The 18,464-nt window shown below is 44.5% G+C and overlaps 1 protein-coding gene across 4 annotated transcripts in view; it reads right to left on the bottom strand.

Annotated features, from left to right (window-relative positions):
* Zc3h18 (zinc finger CCCH-type containing 18) overlaps nt 1-18,464 on the bottom strand; it is a 42,785-nt gene that overhangs the window by 22,927 nt on the left and 1,394 nt on the right. For 2 of the 4 annotated variants that reach the window (XM_028880839.2, XM_028880837.2), the window contains exons 2-4: nt 12,356-12,960; nt 10,155-10,239; nt 9,203-9,274 (exon numbers count right to left, since the gene is read on the bottom strand). In XM_028880839.2, coding sequence (XP_028736672.1) covers nt 9,203-9,274; nt 10,155-10,239; nt 12,356-12,946 — 748 coding nt within the window. In that variant the 5' untranslated portion in view covers nt 12,947-12,960. The remainder of the gene's footprint in view (nt 1-9,202; nt 9,275-10,154; nt 10,240-12,355; nt 12,961-18,464) is intronic. The other 2 variants (XM_028880840.2, XM_028880838.2) reach the window with 1 other exon arrangement.

Raw genomic sequence — 18,464 nt, 5'->3', positions numbered from 1 at the left:
CATGAAACAAGGCAAGTTTCATCTTTAAATACCATGACTGCTGAAGTCTGAGTTAAAAACAACTCAACACAAAGAACATACTGATATAAAGCACAAGATATACTCAATATTGTTTCCCTGCAAACACAAAAATGATATTTTTTTTTCATTCCTAAAACTTTTTAAGGATTCACATGTAAGTTAAATGAGGTTGGAAGCCTCACTGTACAGGATCTGAACCTCTGAGCCCTGGAAGGCAGACAAACACCATCCACTTCTTCATGATCAACTCTACATCATGCACTTCTCAACCTTGTTTATGTAATAAAATGTAACAAAAGGGAGGCTGGAGAGATGGCTCAGTGGTTAACAGCACTGGCTACTCTTTCAGAGGTCCTGAGTTTAATTCCCAGCAACCACATGGTGGCTCACAACCATCTGTAATGAGATCTGGTGCCCTCTTCTGGCCTGTAGGCATACATACATGCAGGCAGGACACCATATACATAATAAATAAATCTTTAAAAAAAAAGCAACAAAAGCTCATTATAGCAAGTTAGAAAATACAAAAAAAATCAATTATATGATTTATACTTAAAATATATTTCAGTTAGTAGTAAGTAGGCATTTAGTATTTGTTTTAAATGTCAAAACAAAACAAAAGGAAAATCTAAATAAAACCCAACCCAAATCCCACCTTCAAATCTTTGGGCAGAAAGAAGAAGAGAACACATGCACGGGAGGGAGAAGCAAACAGCAGAGGAAAAGTAAGGAGGAGGTGTAGAGTGTCATCCTGACAAAGTGTCAGGACGACAGAACCCAGCTCTCAGGGAGCAAAGTTAGGCCCCTGCTGATAGTATTCTTAACTCTTGACCACAAGAACAGCCACCCCAATATATAGCCAAAGCACATATCCTGTAAATGCTGGACAAATGATAAAGGAGTGCAGGAACCCCATTTATACAGGTAAACTCCCTTTCATGGGGGTGAGGCACATAGACTTTTATTTCTGGACTGTGGAGAAATGCCTTCAAGATTCCAAAATGCATGGAACTCAGGGCCTGGTACATTCTAGGGAAGTATATTATTGTTGAGCTATATTCCTAACCCCTATCTTTTACTTAGTCTACTGTCAGTAAATATTACTTCCATAATTAAAAAAAAAAAAAGGAAGAAAAAGAAAAAGGAAACATGCCAGTGTGATGGTTTAGCGGGTTAAGTGCCCTGTCTACCCATCCTGATCACCTGAGTTTGATCCCCACAGTCCACTCCTATCAACTGTCCTGAGCTCCACATACATGCGTACTCTGCCCCCTACAAACTTAATTTCTTAATTAGAAATAAATGCAATGGAAGAAAAAATAAAGGTATTTTAGAATAGTATGACCATCTGCTTCTGAGTGTGCTAAGAAACAGGAGGGTGGAGACTCAGGCTGAGTGGGACAGTGTTACTTGTGGCTTTTTTGTTTTGAGACAGGTTTTCACCATGTTGCCTTGGCTGGCTTGGAACTCACTGTGTGTAGACAAGGCTGGCCTCAAACTCAGAGAGATGCACATGCTTCTGCTGCTTAGTGCTGATATAAAAGGTGTAGGCAACCCACACCCAGCTATTTCTGGATTTCAGAGGGCTATCTGCACATGGGTTTTCAAAGAAAAGACATGATCTTTTTCTTAACTAGATGGCTCATATCTCCGCAATTTTTGAGAAAATTTTTTTTATTAATTTTTATGCTTGGGTAGATACTATTTAATATGAGAAATACTTTATAGGAAAACAAAATAAAAGTGGGAATATATGTAAATAAAGAGCATACAGTAGAGTGGGTATGACAGTGCAGACCTTTGGTTCCATCACTGAAGAGTGGCACATTAAAGTCCAGTCTGGGCTGCACACTATCCTGTCTCTCCTACCCTATACCTCCAGAACCTCCTGCCAGAAGGTAGTTACCAACTTAGGTGATCATGTAATCACCAAACATACATCCCTATTTTTTTTTTTAAGATTTATTTATTTATTATGTATACAGCGTTCTGCCTACATGTATGTTTGCAGTCCAGAAGAGGGCACCAGATTGCATTATAGATGGTTGTGAGCCACCATATATATGGTTGCTAGGAATTGAACTCAGAACCTTTGGAAGAGCAGCCAGTGCTCTTAACCTCTGAGCCATCTCTCCAGCTCCTTTTTTTGAGACAAGGTTTCTCTGTGTAGCCCTGGCTGTCCTGGAACTCACTTTGTAGATCAGGCTGGCTTCAAACTCAGAGACTCACCTGCCTCTGCCTCCTTGAGTACTGGGATTAAAGGTGTGTGCCATCACCACACCGCTTTACAATCCCATTTTTTGTGAATATATTATACACTCTGGGGTGATCTTTGCCACTGCTGTCCCCAAACAACTTAAGAAGAAAAAATAAACCTGTGTGATTAATAGCAGCAGATCTAAAATTGCATCAGTAATACTGATACATGACCATGGCAGGTCCCTTAGCAGCAATCAAGGAAGCTAAACAGATGGTAGGAGGCGGGCTGCCCCCTCACCTGCTGGCTACAGTCCCCATGTCTAACGGCCAAAATCCATCTCCGCTAACATGTGTAGACGCCAGCAAGAGACTGTGGCTGTGTGCATGAGCAAATGTATGTGTTTGTTAGGTCCAGAAATGAGCAGACTTTTAAGCCTGTGATTTGTTGGCTGGATTGGCTATCATCAGTTACATGATCACCACTACTGGCAAAACACCTGTCAGAACAGCAAAGAGAATTGTATAATGTCCACTTTCCAAACAAAACACTGGTTTTGGTCTAGAGCACACACTCTGACAAAGTGGCCTCTGTAAGTACGCTTTGGTTTCCTTTCCAGCTCAGCTAGTCTGAGCAGCTGCAAACAGGTAAGAAAGACAGCCTGTGTATAAAAGTCAAAGTGCTCTCCACGGATTTAAAAAACCTTGAAGCCAGGGGGCGGTGGTGCACACCTTAAATCCCAGCACTCAGGAGGCAGAGGCAGGTGGATCTCTATGAGTTCAAGGCCAGCCTGATCTACAGAGTATGATTCAGGACAGTCAGAGGTACACAAAGAAACCCTGTCTCGAAAATTCAAAAACAAAAACCAACAACAACAACAACAACAACATAAAATAATAGCAACAACAAAACACTACCAAAACCCAAACCAAACCCGTCAAAGCCAGGCATGGTGGTGCATACCTTTAACCCAGCACCTGGGGGTGTAGGTGTGACAGAGGCAAATAGATATGTGTGAGTTTGAGGTCAGCCTGGTCTACACAGTGAGACTGTCTCAAAAACAACACAATAACAAGAAATCCCTGTCCAAATTCCCATTATGTCCTACTGACACAGGCAAGGCTGGCCTCTGCATATGCATGCTCTCAGTAGGAGTGCCTCACTTACCGCTAGTTGTACGTTACTATGAAAACTGCCCTAATTTCAGAGTCCCTGGACGGAGACTCTCAAAGGCTACAGGCCATTCTGAGGCATGATACTTTTTTTTATAAAAACAAAGAACACATGGATCCAAAAGTGAGCAAACACAAGCTAAGATGCACAAATTGCTACAATGAAAAGCACATGAAAAGAATGCACATCCCCAAACATTAGAGAATCCAATGACTCAGACACCATCAGACACTGCTAGAAATGATACGAATAAAATGGGAAAAATTAAAGGGCACAAGCACAGTGGAGCTCCCTCAGGGGTTTAACTCAGTGGTCTAGTGCTCAACTTACAGGCTCAAGGCTCTTGAGTTTCATCCCAACATGCCATCTCCTAAGTCACCATGTAATGTGCAGCTCCACTTCCAGATCAACCAACTCTGGCAGGCAATCAAGATCATCTCACACAAGTTTTTGGGTGGCCACATTTTCATTTCTCTTAGACAAACACAGAGGAGGGCTTGGTGTGGTGATGTGTAAAAGAATGACCCCCATAGGTTCATATGTTTGAATGCCTGGTCTCTAGTTGGAGGAACCATTTGGAAAGAATTAGGAGGCGTGGCCTTGTTGGAGGAGGAAGCAGACTTTGAGATTTCAAAAGCCCACACTATGCCCAGTTAGCTCTCCTACTTGCAGATATAAGTTCTAGCTACTGCTCTTGTACCATGTCTGCCTGCTCTCTACATCATGATGTTCATAGTCACCCTCTGAAACTGGAAGCCCCAACAGATTCTTTTTTTTCTTACAAGTTGCCTTCGTCATGGTGTCTCATCACAGCAATTTAAAGTAACTAAAATAGAAGGCGGTTACCAGAAATGGGGCTATTGCTATGACAGGCCTGACTATGCTGGATTTTGAAAAATATGCAAGATTTTGGGACCTAGGAGATTTTGAATAATATAAGCAGGGCTTAATGGGCCATCCTAGTAAGAGCCTGGGAGACTACCAGCAGTGCTGAGAGCAATGTGGACTATATAGAGGCCCAACTCAAGAGGATTCATGTGGGAACAGTATTAGCAACTGGTCTACAGACCATCTGTGTGATATTTTGGCAAAGAATGTAGCTTCTTTTTGTCCTAAGAATCTGCCTGAGGATAAATTGAAGAGTTTTGGAATAATTTCAGTGGCAGAGGAAATTCTAAGACAGCCCAATACCAATTCTGTGGCTTATTAGCGATTTTTGTTTGTTTGTTTGTTTGTTTGTTTTTGAGACAGGGTTTCTCTGTGTAGCTTTGGAGCCTGTCCTGGAACTTACTCTGTAGACCAGGCTGGCCTCGAATGCACAGAGATCCACCTGCCTCTGCCTCCTGAGTGCTAGGATTAAAGGCGTGCACCACCACTGCCCAGCTAGTAATCATTCTTAATGCAGGTCTCAAATGAAAAAGAGCCACAGAAACAAAAAAAAATACAAAATGTAGGTCATGATGGTGCACATCTTTAATCCCAGCACTCGGAAAGCAGAGGCTGGTGGATCTCTCTGAGTTTGAGGCTAGCCTGGTCTACAGAGTGGAGTTCCAGGACAGCCAGGGCTACACAGAAAAATCCTGTCTGGAAAACAAAACAAAACAAAAAAAGGGGGCTGGAGAGATGGCTCTGTGGTTAAGAGCATGTACTGCTCTTGCAGAAGACTGGAGTTCAGTTTCTAGCACCCATGTCAGGCAGCTCACCATAGCCTGTTAACTCCAGCTTCAAGAGATCTAATATTTACCTGCATTCACATGCACACCTACACACAATTAAAAATAATAAATCTGTTTTTGGTTTTTGAGACAGGGTTTCTCTTCGTAGCTATCCTGGAACTAGCTTTGTAGACCAGGCTAGCCTGAGTTCACAGAGATTGGATTATCTATGCCCCCCAGAGTGTTGCAATTAAAGGCCTGAGCCGCCGCCACCACCGCCTGGCATAAAAATAAATCCCAAAGAAAAAAAAAGAGCTGATGATGGTGGCTCACACCTTTAACCCCAACACTCAGGAGGCAGAGGCAGGCAGATCTCTGTGAGTTCAAGGCCAGCCTGGTCTACAGAACCAGTTCAAGAACAGCCAGAGCTACACAGAGAAACCCTGTCTTGAACACCCCCTCCAAAAGAAATACAAAATGCAGTTTGAAGAGAAAAAGAATGCCAGAAAATTTCACATAGGAGCTGAGAAATAAGGAGAGATGGGAATAAAGAGTGAGATCCCACACATCTAGCCCTATAACTTGTGAAAAGAAAGGCCTAACAAATTATGTGTTTCTAAAGAGCAACAAATGAAAAGTTTATGCAAATGTAATCTAAGGAGGGGACCAGGTTTCATCCCCTGCAGGCAGCCAAACTTGACAGTATGGTTCTGGCTGTAGAGTCATGAAGGATACAGTAAAGGGGTTGTGGCATCTTCCTTAGCAGTCAGGAAGAGTGGCTGAAGCCAGGCATGTGGTAAGCAAGCCTCTGCATGGAGGCTGGGAGAGACCATTGCACGAAGCTGTGAAAGTGAAGCCTGGATTGTGTTTTAGACCCCAGGATGCTGGAGGTACCACAGCTTTGGGGGCAGACAGGGAGTGGAACAAGCCCAAAAAAGAGATGTGTGCTGCAGTCAGCACATCTGGAAGGGCAGAGCCAACTAAGCTCTTTGACATCAGACACAGACTATGTAGTGGTTCTCAACCTTCCGAATGCTGTGACCCTTTAATACAGTTCCTCATGTTGCAGTAATCCCCTCAACCGTAAAATTATTTTAGTTGCTACTTCTTTTTTTTTCATTTTTATTTCTTTATTTTTTTCCTATTATCAGCTTGATATAGTACAAATTCTTATCCTAATAGTGAAATGTTTCACTGAGGCTCGCCCAGTAATTGAGTAAAACCAAAACTTATTATAAGCTACAGTCATCCTAGGGTGATCTCCAAAGAATATAAAGAACTTAAGAAACTAGACATCAAAATACTGAATCATCCAATTAAAAATTGGGCTAAAGAGCTAAACAGAATTCTCAAAAGAATCTCAAATGGCTGAAAGATATTTAAAGAAATGCTCAACATCCTTAGTCATCAGAGAAATGCAAATCAAAACGACTCTGAGATACTACCTTACACCTGTCAGAATGGCTATGATCAAAAACACTAATGACAGTCTATGTTGGAGAGGATGCGAGCATAGTAGCTACTTCATAATTGTAATTTTGTTACTGTTATGAATCGTAATATAAATATCTGTGTTTTCTAATGGTCTTAGGCAAACCTGAGAAAGGGTAGTTTGACTCCAGGGGTCACCACTCACAGGCTGAGAACCACTGCGTTAGACTGTTGAGGACTTTTAAAATTGAAGTAAATGCATTTTGCATTATGATATGGCCACAAATCAAATGGATGGAATGAGGGGTTGTGAATGAGAATGATCCCCACAGGCTCACATATTTTAATGCTTGGTCTCCAGTTGGTGGAATTGTTTGGGAAAGATTAGGTGGTGTGTCATTGGGGGCAGCTTTGCCGGTTTCAAAAGCCCAAAACATTCCTGGTTAAGGCCCCTCTCTCCTTTTTGCAGATAAAGATGTAAGTTCTTAGTTACTGCTCCCGAGCTATGCCTGCCTGCTACCATTTTCTCTGCCACTAATTTCTTGACTCACTCTCTCAAACTGTAAGCCCCAACAGACTTTTTAAGTTGACTTGGGAGCAACTTAAAATTAACTAAGATACTTGCTGAGCTACACAGCTATTCTACTCCTTTTGAGGAATTGCCAGACTGTTTTTTACTTTCCTACCAGCAGTGTACAAGGGTTCCAGTATGTCCACATCCTTGCTAATAATACAGCAAGCTTTGTTTTATTTCTAAAGTAACTTATCTTATTACTGACAGGGTCTTTTCTTTCTTGAGTCAGTATCTGTAGCCCTGGCTGGTCTGGTATTCAAGAGATCTGCCTGCCTCTGCTTCTCAAATGCTGGGATTAAAGATGTACTCCATCAGGCTGGAGAGATGGCTCAGAGGTTAAGAGCACTGGCTGCTCTTCCAGAGGTCCTGAGTTCAATTCCCAGCAACCACATGGTGGCTCACAACCATCTGTAATGAGATCTAGTGCCCTCTTCTGGCCTGCAGTCATACATGTTATATACACAGTAAATAAATAAATCTTAAAAAGAGGTTAGTTTAAAAAAAAAAAAAAAAAGATGTACTCCATCATGTCCAGCTAAAGATTTTGTGTTTCGAGGGGAGGGGTTAGGGCGGGTACGTATACACTCCCACATGTGATTACAATACCTGCAGAGTTCAAAAGAGGGCATCAGATCCCCCTAAAACTGAATTTTATAGACAGTTGTCAGCTGCCTGACATGGCTGCTGGGAACTGAACCTAGGTCCTCCAAGAACTGTACCTGCTCTTAACAAACTGTCTTTTTAGCCCTATCATAAGGATGATAAATCAAATGATTTCAACTCAACACCAAGCTTATAACTTGTAGGCAAACAAACAAAAATTACATCCAAATAAATTTCTCGTACTGCTGACAAAGACATCCCAAAGAACTGCAAGTTCCATCATTTTCTTTCTTTCTGCACACCATAAACAGGATGAGAGAACGGGAAGCACTGATTAAAAATGACCTAGAAATGTTATTACCTCCAGGTTCTACCTGTTCTATTCCACTTCCTGCCTGTAGGTTCCTACCCTTACTTCCTTCAATAATGGACTACGATGTGGAACTGTAAGCTGAAATAGCACCCATCCCTTCCCAGGTTGCTTTTGGTAATGGTGTTTTATCAAAGCAATAGAAACTCTAAGACAATCACCTAAGCTGCTCTCCATTTCTTGACTGCAGAAACCTCCCTATGGCATGGCTTCACTCACGAAAACCCAAACACAGTTTAGTGTAACCACAGGTGTCCACCCAGTGTGAGGCAACAATCCTATCCCAGTGTATGCAGATGTCTCCCAAAGAGCTGGTTTGCATTTCTAATACATTTCATCTGTTCTGTACTTGGTAAGGTCTGAGAACTAAGTAAGGTGTTGGCCTCTGGTTCTTGCTCCAGAGACTCCATGCTGATACTGCCGGCCTGTCCCAAGCAGCTGGCAAGCTTCTGAGCTGCAAAGGCATTGTGCAGCAGTCTGAGAGCAGTACTAAAGAGAACCAAGTACAGATACATACTGAACACAGGTTTTTGTTGATGTAATCTACCCATCTGCAGGGGATGACTGCATTTATTCCTCACGCCATTACTTCAAAACAGTCTCCTGCTTGCACTTATATTTCGTGAAATATTAGCTTTAAATATCAAAATTTTTGAAGAACTAAGATATAGCGTCACAGCCTTTCATTCTTAGGGTGCTTGGGTCAATGCCAAGTGAAGGTCACCTGCACACTGCCCTGCACCCCACCCCCAATGTACACAATAGACTGTGCAATTTAGATCAGCTAACTATTTTCAGTTGGCATCCCAAGAGCATGTTCCCAGAGAAATGAGCCTGAGGGGGATTTTCATGACTATCCCATCACCAGGGCATCTCTTGGCCTTAGGGACAAGGCTGTTTGTGGATCACTCTTGGATACAGCCTTCCCCATGAGTAAGACAGGATTCCACTGCCCACCGTGGAAGTTCCTGTTCTTCAAGCATAGTGCCATGGCCTGAACCTGCGTCTCCTCCCCAGCTCTAATGACACTAAGGCGGAAAGGGCAACAGCAGCTCTGCCCCTCAAGCTTCCTCCCTGTTGGCGTTCTAGCTGTGCTCTGGATCCAGGAGAAAGAAGTCTGGCCTCTGGCGCAGGGGACTTTAAGGCACAACAGAGAGTGAACACAGGATATTTTGTACCTTTAACCTGGCCTCTGAGTGGTATGGAATTTGGTATTGGTGGAAGAAGAGTGGATAATGGTGTCACAACATCTGGAAAAGAAGTACAGGAAGCTCTTGTGAACTTAGACTGCATACATAGGCTGGCCAGTGAGCAAAGTCATCCACCTTCCTATTTGTCCAAGGAAACTGCTCAACAAGAAATATACCCAAAACACTGCGGAACATCCAAGCAAGTCTTGCAGACTGGAGACTCTTAATTCCATTTTCTTTCTCTCTTTGTTTTTTTGAGACAGGGTTTCTCTGTGTAGCCCTGGCTGTCCTGGAACTCCTTCTGTAGACCAGGCTGGCCTTGAACTCACAGAGATCTGCCTGTCTCTGCCTTCAGAGTACTGGGGTTAAAGGCGTGCGCCACCACTGCCTGGCCTTACTTCCATTTCTGAATCCCTCCCAGGCTTTACAAAACCAGAACATCACATTACTTGTAATGTGATCAACCCTGATCAGTAAGCAAGACTCAAATGCCCCTGCTGAAGACGCTTAACTGTGCTAGTCCTTTGCAGGAATGCCCTCAGAGGCTCTCCCTTGTCTTCAATGCCACCCCCTCTCCCCCAAAGGACCTGCTTCTGATCCCTCTTGTAAAAAGTAGTTCTTTCTTACAGATGTAGGGAATGCTAACATTGAACACTCAGAAACTGCCACTATCTGTTGCAGCCTTGGGTCTGTTATAAACAGTGGGCCCGAAACCTGCAGGGTAAAAAACACCAGGCAGCTCTCGTCTAAGGCAGTTTTTAAAATGAGGACAGAACCAATAAAAGGTCTATTATTTACCACCAATACCATCATCACTACCACCAACTCTTGTAGTCTAGTCCCATGAAGCCTCACTGACATGAGGATGAATTACCACCACGGCCCCAGGAAAGTAGAGGCTACACAGATCGCTGCAAAAAGGCTGGAGGCAAACAATTACCTTTCATGAAGAATCGGCAGGTGGGGCGAGGCCTCACCTTCCGGTCACTGGGGTCCTTTACTTCGCCTTCTTCCAAGTCATCATCCTGGAACAGAGGACAGTCATCTGGAGGTGAGCCGACCCACCCTGCCCACCTCTTCACCAGGCCAGAAGCAGAAAACTGGGTGTGGGGAGCATCCACCTTTCCCAAAGGTGTGTCTTCACCAGCTCACCTTCAGTTTCCCAATCTTAAATGCTCAGCTACACAACAGATGGTTTCTTGATCACCTATAACCTCAGAAGAGTACTATGGGAACAGTGGGCTCCACCAGACACTTCAGGATAGAGCTTTGGTCTGTTTCTATGAATTGTGAGCAAGCAATGGTTACACTTTGGTCTTTACTACTTTGTACACTAAGAGTGTATAAACCTATTACTCCATGCCCTTTGCAACTGAACATCACCAGACTCCCTCCTCAGGAACAGCCTCCTAGGCCAAAGACCTACTTATCTTCAGACTGCCCTGTAGGCTGAGCATCTCTCAGGCAGTACTCCTACATAAGTGTTCAAGATGCATCTGAGACTATGGTAAAAACAATGCACGTACTAAGCAAGAATCACAGTGGAGGTCCATGAGTCTAGAGGCAGCAACAAAGGCCAACATGCAAACAATATAGTGGAGTGAAGAGACAGGGTCTAGGAGAGGAGCTTCCAGGGAAAATGGCTGTTGGCCTGGAGCTACTGTGCTCTCTTGGGCCCAAACTATCATCCGAAGGGCCCACTTGCCTACCTGCCCTGTTATATCTTCAGCATGTTATTGTGAACCTGGCACATGTCTGGGACTCCAATGCCCAGGGCTTCTAAACAGTATGACCCGTAGGGTGCTGTGGGCTAGAGGAACAGTCTGGTAGGAAGGAAGTAGCCTCTCCTGTTATTGAAGGATGCTGGGCTGGGGTCTTTTAGTAACAAGCTGCTTCCCATTGAGTGTAGGACAGTTCACATGGGGTTACCATGCAGAGTAGGCAAAAACAAAATCATACTTTAGAACTGTACTGGGCCAGAAAGTCAACTGGCAGACTCACCCCAGATTCTGTTTCCAAGGGAAACAAGCAGATGAAGACGATGGGTGCTGTCTGGGGAAGGCTTGGTTCAATCCATTTCCCCATTGCTCATACCCACAGCACAGTGTAAGAGTTACCAGCGCCCTCACTGTCAAGGGCCTCCCTCTATAATTCCTATGAAGACTCTCAACCCCATTTGACCTTTCACTGCAGGAAAGGAAGGGCATTTAACAGGGAGCATCTGACACCAGGCACACTTAAAACACAGCCAATAACCTCAACTTGAACATCATACCATCTTTTCTCTTTTACCAACACTGAGGTAGAGATCAATTTCCCCAGTGGAAGCACCGATGGCAAAACACAAGAAAATCTGCACAGCAAAGTCCTTCATGAGGGTGAACTAAGAAAGTTAACTCCGGAGACCATCTGCTACACAGCCGGGAGAGGAGGTCAAACACCTGCTACTTGCAGGTGTACAAACCCCATCCACCCAGGTCTACTCTACTACTGGGACCCAAAGCCCTACCACCAACCACCCTGTATGGCCAGAGTCATCCTCCATCCATGACACCCTAAAATGAACTGGGTGTATATGGAAATGTGGGACCCCCAGATAGTGGCCCAGTCTCCCTGGATCACCCCAGATGTTTAACCTATCTTCCACCAGAAGGACTCAGATGAGCAGTCTCCTCCTGAGGCACCTGAGAATCCCTAGATGGCTGATCTGTTCTGCCCCTCCCTCACCTGCTTTGAACACAACTGATCTGAACTTTGGGCTGTGTCCCCTAAAACTTCCTGATTCAAGGTTACAACAGAATCATACGTAAAGAAAACCCAACCTCCCCCACACACTCATAATCCCATGATTTAAAGGCCAAATTTAAAGAAGGCAACTTCTGGGGTCCACAGAAACTGCGGTTACTGACAGAAGCTTTCCAGTCTGAGGTTTTTCTGCACAAGTCTACCTCCCATTCTCCACTGTGAGCACTTCCTTTCCTGCCTCAACACAAGCTCTCATTTTCCTGCATGCCTGGCCCAGCCCACCACTGACCATCTCTCTAGGAACAAGAGAGCTTGAAAACCCTGCTGAGCCTGCTTCTCCTGGATCAGATGTGCCTACTGAAGGGCCAAGGTTCTTGCCTGCTTCTCCATACTCACATCTATCTCCCCATCATCAATCTCTCCATCGTCATCCTCTTTCTTCTTCTCCTTTGCAGCCTCTGTGGATTCTTTTTCTCCCACACTTTGAACATCAGGCTTCCCTTCCTCTCCGGGAGCACCTTCCCCCTTCTCCTCCTCGTCCTCTGCCCCAGCTTTTTCAACCTCCTCCTCTTGGGCAGCAGGAGCTGGCTCCTCAGGGACTTCCTCATCATAGTCTAGCTCATGTTCATCCAGTTCCCGGGTTACTGAGGAGGCTTCATCCCTGAGGTCACTTGTCCGGTCTTCCTCAACATCATCCCCCTCCTCACAGAGAGATCCCGCTGGGCCCCTGCTCAGCTCATGAGCCTCTGAGTCCTGATCCTGGGACTTGGGCTCACTGGCTCGGTCTTCCTCATCCGAGTGAGTCTCCTCCTGGCTTTGTACCCTAGTTGCATTTTCCTCATCCTCCAAATCAGAAGCCCTTTCCCCAGCTCCATCCAAATCTTGTTCAGATCCACTTTCCCTCAGAATGTCATCATCTGAGAGTGCCGGCTGCTCTTCATCCTCTGGGGAGTGAGGATCCAGTTCAGGGCTCTCAGCCACATCCATCAGGACCCGCAGATCTGCAGAAGACAAACAGCACAGACTCAGCATGGGCCTATCCTCCTGGGCCATATGCCCTCTGCCCTGAGGAGGAAGGACCCATTCTGCCCTTGCTCCATACAGCTCCTCCCAAATCTACAGAACTCCCTGTGAAGTGCCAGAGCATAACTCCACTGGCTACAGCTGGCCTCCACTTAGCTCTTCCTCTTGCCTGCAGCCAGCACAGGTGAAGAGAAGTGAACAATAATAAGCCACGGACTGCAAAGGACAGCTATTGGGATTCACAGGAACTGACTTCTGAAGATAAGGTTTCTATAGTGGAATGAGGTAGCACCCTAGGTCAGCAGCAGTTTCCAACTGAGCCTTTTTCTCCTACCCTGCCTCTCAAGCACAGTTTCTTGTCACCTCTTCAATCCCTCCCATGTACTCTAAGGTTCAGACTCCAAGACCTCCTTCAGACCTTCCATCCAGCCTCCAGCATGCTCTTCAAAGGCACTGCTCTGGGACCAGTGATATCAGAGCCCAAACAACCAAAGCTATCCAGGTATCTGTTGTACAAATGGACTATGACAATATTTTTAGACATTTAAGTCACATGCTTATATAAAAGACTTTTTAAAAAAAAAAAAAGAAGAAGAAGACTCACTTCTATTTCTAAAAATCTAGACTTAATCAAAGCAAATGTTTTCTGGTTTTTCCACCTCCACAGCTCATAGAAAGCACTTTGCTCTGCTGGGTGTAGCAGCACATGCCTGTAATCATAGCACTTGGGAGCTAGAGGCTACCCCACACTACACAGTAAAACCTTGACTCAATAAAAAAGCACACCGCTGCACTTGATTTAAAGCCCGACCACTTAAGCTGGGGTTAGAGAGTAAGTGTAGACATTATGTATAGCACTCAATAGCCAGTATTTCTATCGAATCAGTAACAGATACCAACTTATGACATGAAGGAAGAAGGGTTTGGAGTTTATCTGACTTATATTTATCTATTAAAGATAAAATGCACACTTCAACTTACACGCGTTGTGGGGGAGCACAGCGTTGAAGACTGAGTTCAGGACCTTACACATGCCATGCAAGTGTGCTATCGCCAAGCTTCAGCTCAGATCCCAAATTCATACTTTTAAAAACTTGTAGCCTGCCGGGCAGCAGTGGTGCATGCCTTTAATCCCAGCACTTGAGAGGCAGAGGCAGGTGAATCTCTGTGAGTAAGAGGCCAGCATGGTCTACAGAGCAAGGTTTTTGTTTTTTGGGTTTTTTTTTGTTTTTTCAAGACAGGGTTTCTCTGTGTAGCTTTGCGCCTTTCCTGGAACTCACTTGGTAGCCCAGGCTGGTCTCGAACTCACAGAGATCCGCCTGGCTCTGCCTCCCGAGTGCTGGGATTAAAGGCGTGCGCCACCACCACCCGGGTACAGAGCAAGTTTTGAGACAGCGAGGAATACACAGAGAAACCTTGTCTTAAAAAACCAAAACTATCATATGTCACTAAAAATACACAGCAGTCAAGATTTTCTGGCCATCTAGCATCAGTTCAGAGGAAGGAATATCAAAGGAATATTAAGAAGTTGGTCCTAAGCTGGGTAGCAGTGGCGCACGCACTAGGGAGGCAGAGCCAGGTGGATCTCTGTGAGTTCGAGGCCAGCCTGGTCTACAGAGCAAGATCCAGGACAGACACCAAAGCTACACAGAGAAACCCTGTCTTGAAAAAAAGAAAAAAAAAAAAAAAGAAGTCACTCAGTCCTACCTGGGCATAGTAAGCACATGCCAGTTTGGAATCCTGGGATTTGTGGGATGACACAAGAGGACTGTTGACAGTTTGAGGCCAACTTGGACTACGTAGTGAACTGCAGCCCATCTGGGTTTAAAAAGTGAGAGCAAAAAGCAGTAAGAGCAAGTTCAGAAGCTATGTGCACAGCCTCTGATCTCTATGGAGTGCTGTGAGGGTCCTGCAGTGGGCACCTGCAGGGGGCATGGTGAATACCATGTAGGACAATGGCCAGATGGGGGCTGTGCTTTTCTAAGAGAAAGTTGGTGCAAAGCTCTAGTGTGGTAGGTAGAGTTTTAGTTAAGTCACACTAATGCTAAAGATAACACCCCTAATATACCAACATTAAGAAATACATGAATTCCTTACTGTGTAACATCTGATCCCTAGCTTGGCACAGTTTTTATTACATTGTATATTTTTAAGTCTCCATAGAGGCCCAGGAACTTTTCATCTCTCCAGCTGCCTAGGAGTAGCACCTGGTACCCATAGGAAGTCAGTCATGCTGAAGTGGTTACCAAGTGTCATATGTTCTACTTGAAACCTGACAAATTCCTATTCTAGTATTTTATAGCTAAAGGCAACCTTGTAAACAAAGTTATCTTTTAAATCAACCATTCTGCAAAACCAAATGTCCTGTCTAATTTGGAAGTCATATAACCGATACCACAGAAGACAAAGCCCAAGTTCCAAGATGCTACTGTCCTTGTAACATACTATCTATGTATGGTTCACAAGACTTTTTAACCAGGTCACAGCCCTTTTCTGGGGTCCTGGTACAAGCTGGTTTACTTTTGGTTTTAGTCAAAATTTAGTTAATGAGTTATTTTTTACATTTTTGAAAATCTTGAAATGAAACCCTATGGTAAGAAGTGGAGACAGAGTGCCCAACTAAACATGAACTGTAGTAAGAAGCAGGCTGGTAAAGGAAGGGAGGCTGTCTTTTATCTGAGTACTGTGTATGTCTCAGGACTGTCAGTCAGGCCTTCTGAACTTGTGTTCCCAGACCATAGATGGAATTAGTTCTATTCCTAGCCATTGAAGTTTCTACTACAAATCCTTTTCGGTACAGACTACAAATAAACTAGGGTCTCCACAATCCTGTGGGTTCTGTTTCTCTTTTCTTCCCTCCAAGTATCAACGCACTAGACACTCACCACAGTATATCGTTTTTTACACAAAGACATAGCTGGGCTGACTAGCTTGAGAAACTGGAAGGCTGGTGTGCTGTGCACATGCCCACGGAGCCTTCATGCCCTCCAGGTGAATTAGTTACCTTAACTGAACGGAGTAAGTTAACTTCTGATTTGTGAAGGCAGTTTTTGGCACATGCCATAAAGTGGTGGGGTGAGTGGGCCTGAAAGTACCTGTGGCTGTCCTGGTGTGTGTGTGTGTGTGTGTGTGTGTGTGTGTGTGTGTGTAGGGGGTGGGGGCAAAGTAACTCTTGGGATCACAGGCTGTTCTGAGCAACCAATGACAGGAATAAACAAGCCCGGACATATAAAATCTCTCTTCCTTTCTGGCAGTTCAAAACCCCCAAATTCCACTCTACATTAGGAACCTTATTTCTTACACAGTACATTATTCTGTTTATCTAACTGCACCTACCATACAAACTCCAACTGTTTTTATTTGAAGGCTTTTGGGAGGTCTCCTCCTCACCTCTGTTATAAGTGGGGGATCTTGAATTTCCCAAGCCCAAGTGTTAAAGTCTTGGTCCCTAGGGATACACTACTAAGAGGTGCAGAAATTTTTAACAGGTTAGGCCTAGGAGGAGCCCAGTCTTTGCTCTCTGGCATTTAATGAGAGGTTGAGTGGTTTTGCTCTGTCACACTCTGGCCATGCTGTCTACCTTACCAACTGCATATGGTCTAGATTCTAGAATATACCAAACTGAGAGCCAAAATATACCCCTCCCCCAAGTCTCTCCTTTTTCTTTCTTTCTTTTTGAGATAGGGTTTCTCTATGTATCCCTGGCTGTCTGGAACTCTATCACCTTGTCCTCAAACTCACAGAGATCCACCTGCTGTCTCATGATTGCTGGGATTAAAGGTGTATGCCACTACATCAACTTTTATCTTTTCTCTGTATGAGTTCATTACCTCAGGTATTTGTCATAGTGATGGAAATCATACACTCTTCCTGTTCCTACAGAGTGAGAACGGATGGAGGCTCTCAAAAGGCTGGCACTCAGTGTGTAGCCTATACACCACACACTGTACTAACTGGCTGGGACACTTCTGAGACTACAGTGGTCACTATTAGCATCCACAGGAGGCATGGCCAAAGCTGCCATGGTGCAGGGTTCCCTTGCAGAGGCCCTGACAGGTTTTCTGAGAAAAGGCACTGCACGATCTTCTTTCCCATGGGACCTCCTGGGAGTGCACTACTGGAGGCCACATTCAGGCGAGGATCTTTCAGGGACAACCACAAATCTACACGTTCTTTTTTGGTTGTTTGTTTGTTTGTTTTAGAAGCACTCTAAATCATACCTTTAGAGCAGAAATCATGAGATGGCTTGATCTCCAGGCCTGCTCTAGGCAGGGTCACTGTCTCTCTAGGTGCCAGTATTCTGTTTTGAGACTAATTTGTGTGTTCCTTATGCTGGATGCAGGGAAATACATGCCCTATTAAGTGTAAACAATGAATTAAGGGTCCTCCAGTCCAACTCACTAAACTCCCATTTTCACAATCTTTGACCAGCCTTAGTCACCCAGTAATGTAGAATTTTCACAAGGCTTAGAGCTAATCTTTAGTCCTCTAATCCACAGTGGTAAACCTGTTCAGGGATGGAATAACACATCTTTCACTATTTCTGTCCCCTGCTGCATTTCCCTGCTGCATTTGACATACCTGAAAAATGCTTGTTAAACAATTGACAAAAATTTCATTAGTCAGGGAACTACCTGTTGCATACCAGAAAGAAAAGTTGTCTGATTCAGCTAGGGGTGGCGGCGCACGCCTTTAACCCCAGCACTCGGGAGGCAGAGGCAGGTGGATCTCTGTGACTTCGAGGCCAGACTGGTCTACAAAGCAGTTCCAGGATAAGCTCCCAAGCTACACAGAGAAACCCTGTCTCAAAAAACAAAACAACAACAAAAAAGTTGTCTAATTTGTAAAACACTATAACCAGAGCTCCAGAACAGTGTCTTCTGCTCTTGTCTCAGCAGCAACTTCAGGAGGCCAAACTGACTCAAGCCACACTATTAATGGCAGAATAATAATACCACGTTCTCTTCACAGTTGGGTCACTTTGAGGAACTGCTACAAACTACTTAAGAGTCTGGCCTGGCTGGGTGGTGGTGGCAATGCTTTTAATCCCAGCACTCGGGAGGCAGAGCCAGGTGGATCTCTGTGAGTTCGAGGCCAGCCTAGTCTACAGAGCAAGATCCAGGACGAGCACCAAAACAACACAGAGAAACCCTGTCTGAAAAAAACAGAACAAACAAACAAACAAACAAAGAGCCTGACCTGGTAAACTGCCAACCCAGACAAAACAACTCTTGGTCAAACTTGGGGGTGTGTGACTATTAAATGAAACCAATTTCTTTACATGGCTTACTATTGAGACAGGTGTTCCAAGTGGGCTTCAGCAAAGGAAGATCAACAACAGACAAACACAACTCCTGGGAAACTTCTTTCTTTCTTGAGACAAGGTCTCACTGTGTAGTCCTAGCTATCCTGGAACTAACTCACTATGTAGTCCAGGCTAGCCTCAAACTCAGAGATCCTCTTACCCCTGCTTCCCAAATGC

The sequence above is a fragment of the Peromyscus leucopus genome, chromosome 5, assembly GCF_004664715.2.
Source record: "Peromyscus leucopus breed LL Stock chromosome 5, UCI_PerLeu_2.1, whole genome shotgun sequence".
In the NCBI taxonomy this organism is placed as follows: Eukaryota; Metazoa; Chordata; class Mammalia; order Rodentia; family Cricetidae; genus Peromyscus; species Peromyscus leucopus.
Note: the sequence above shows the minus strand (reverse complement) of the source record. Positions and strands in the feature narration are given on the sequence as shown.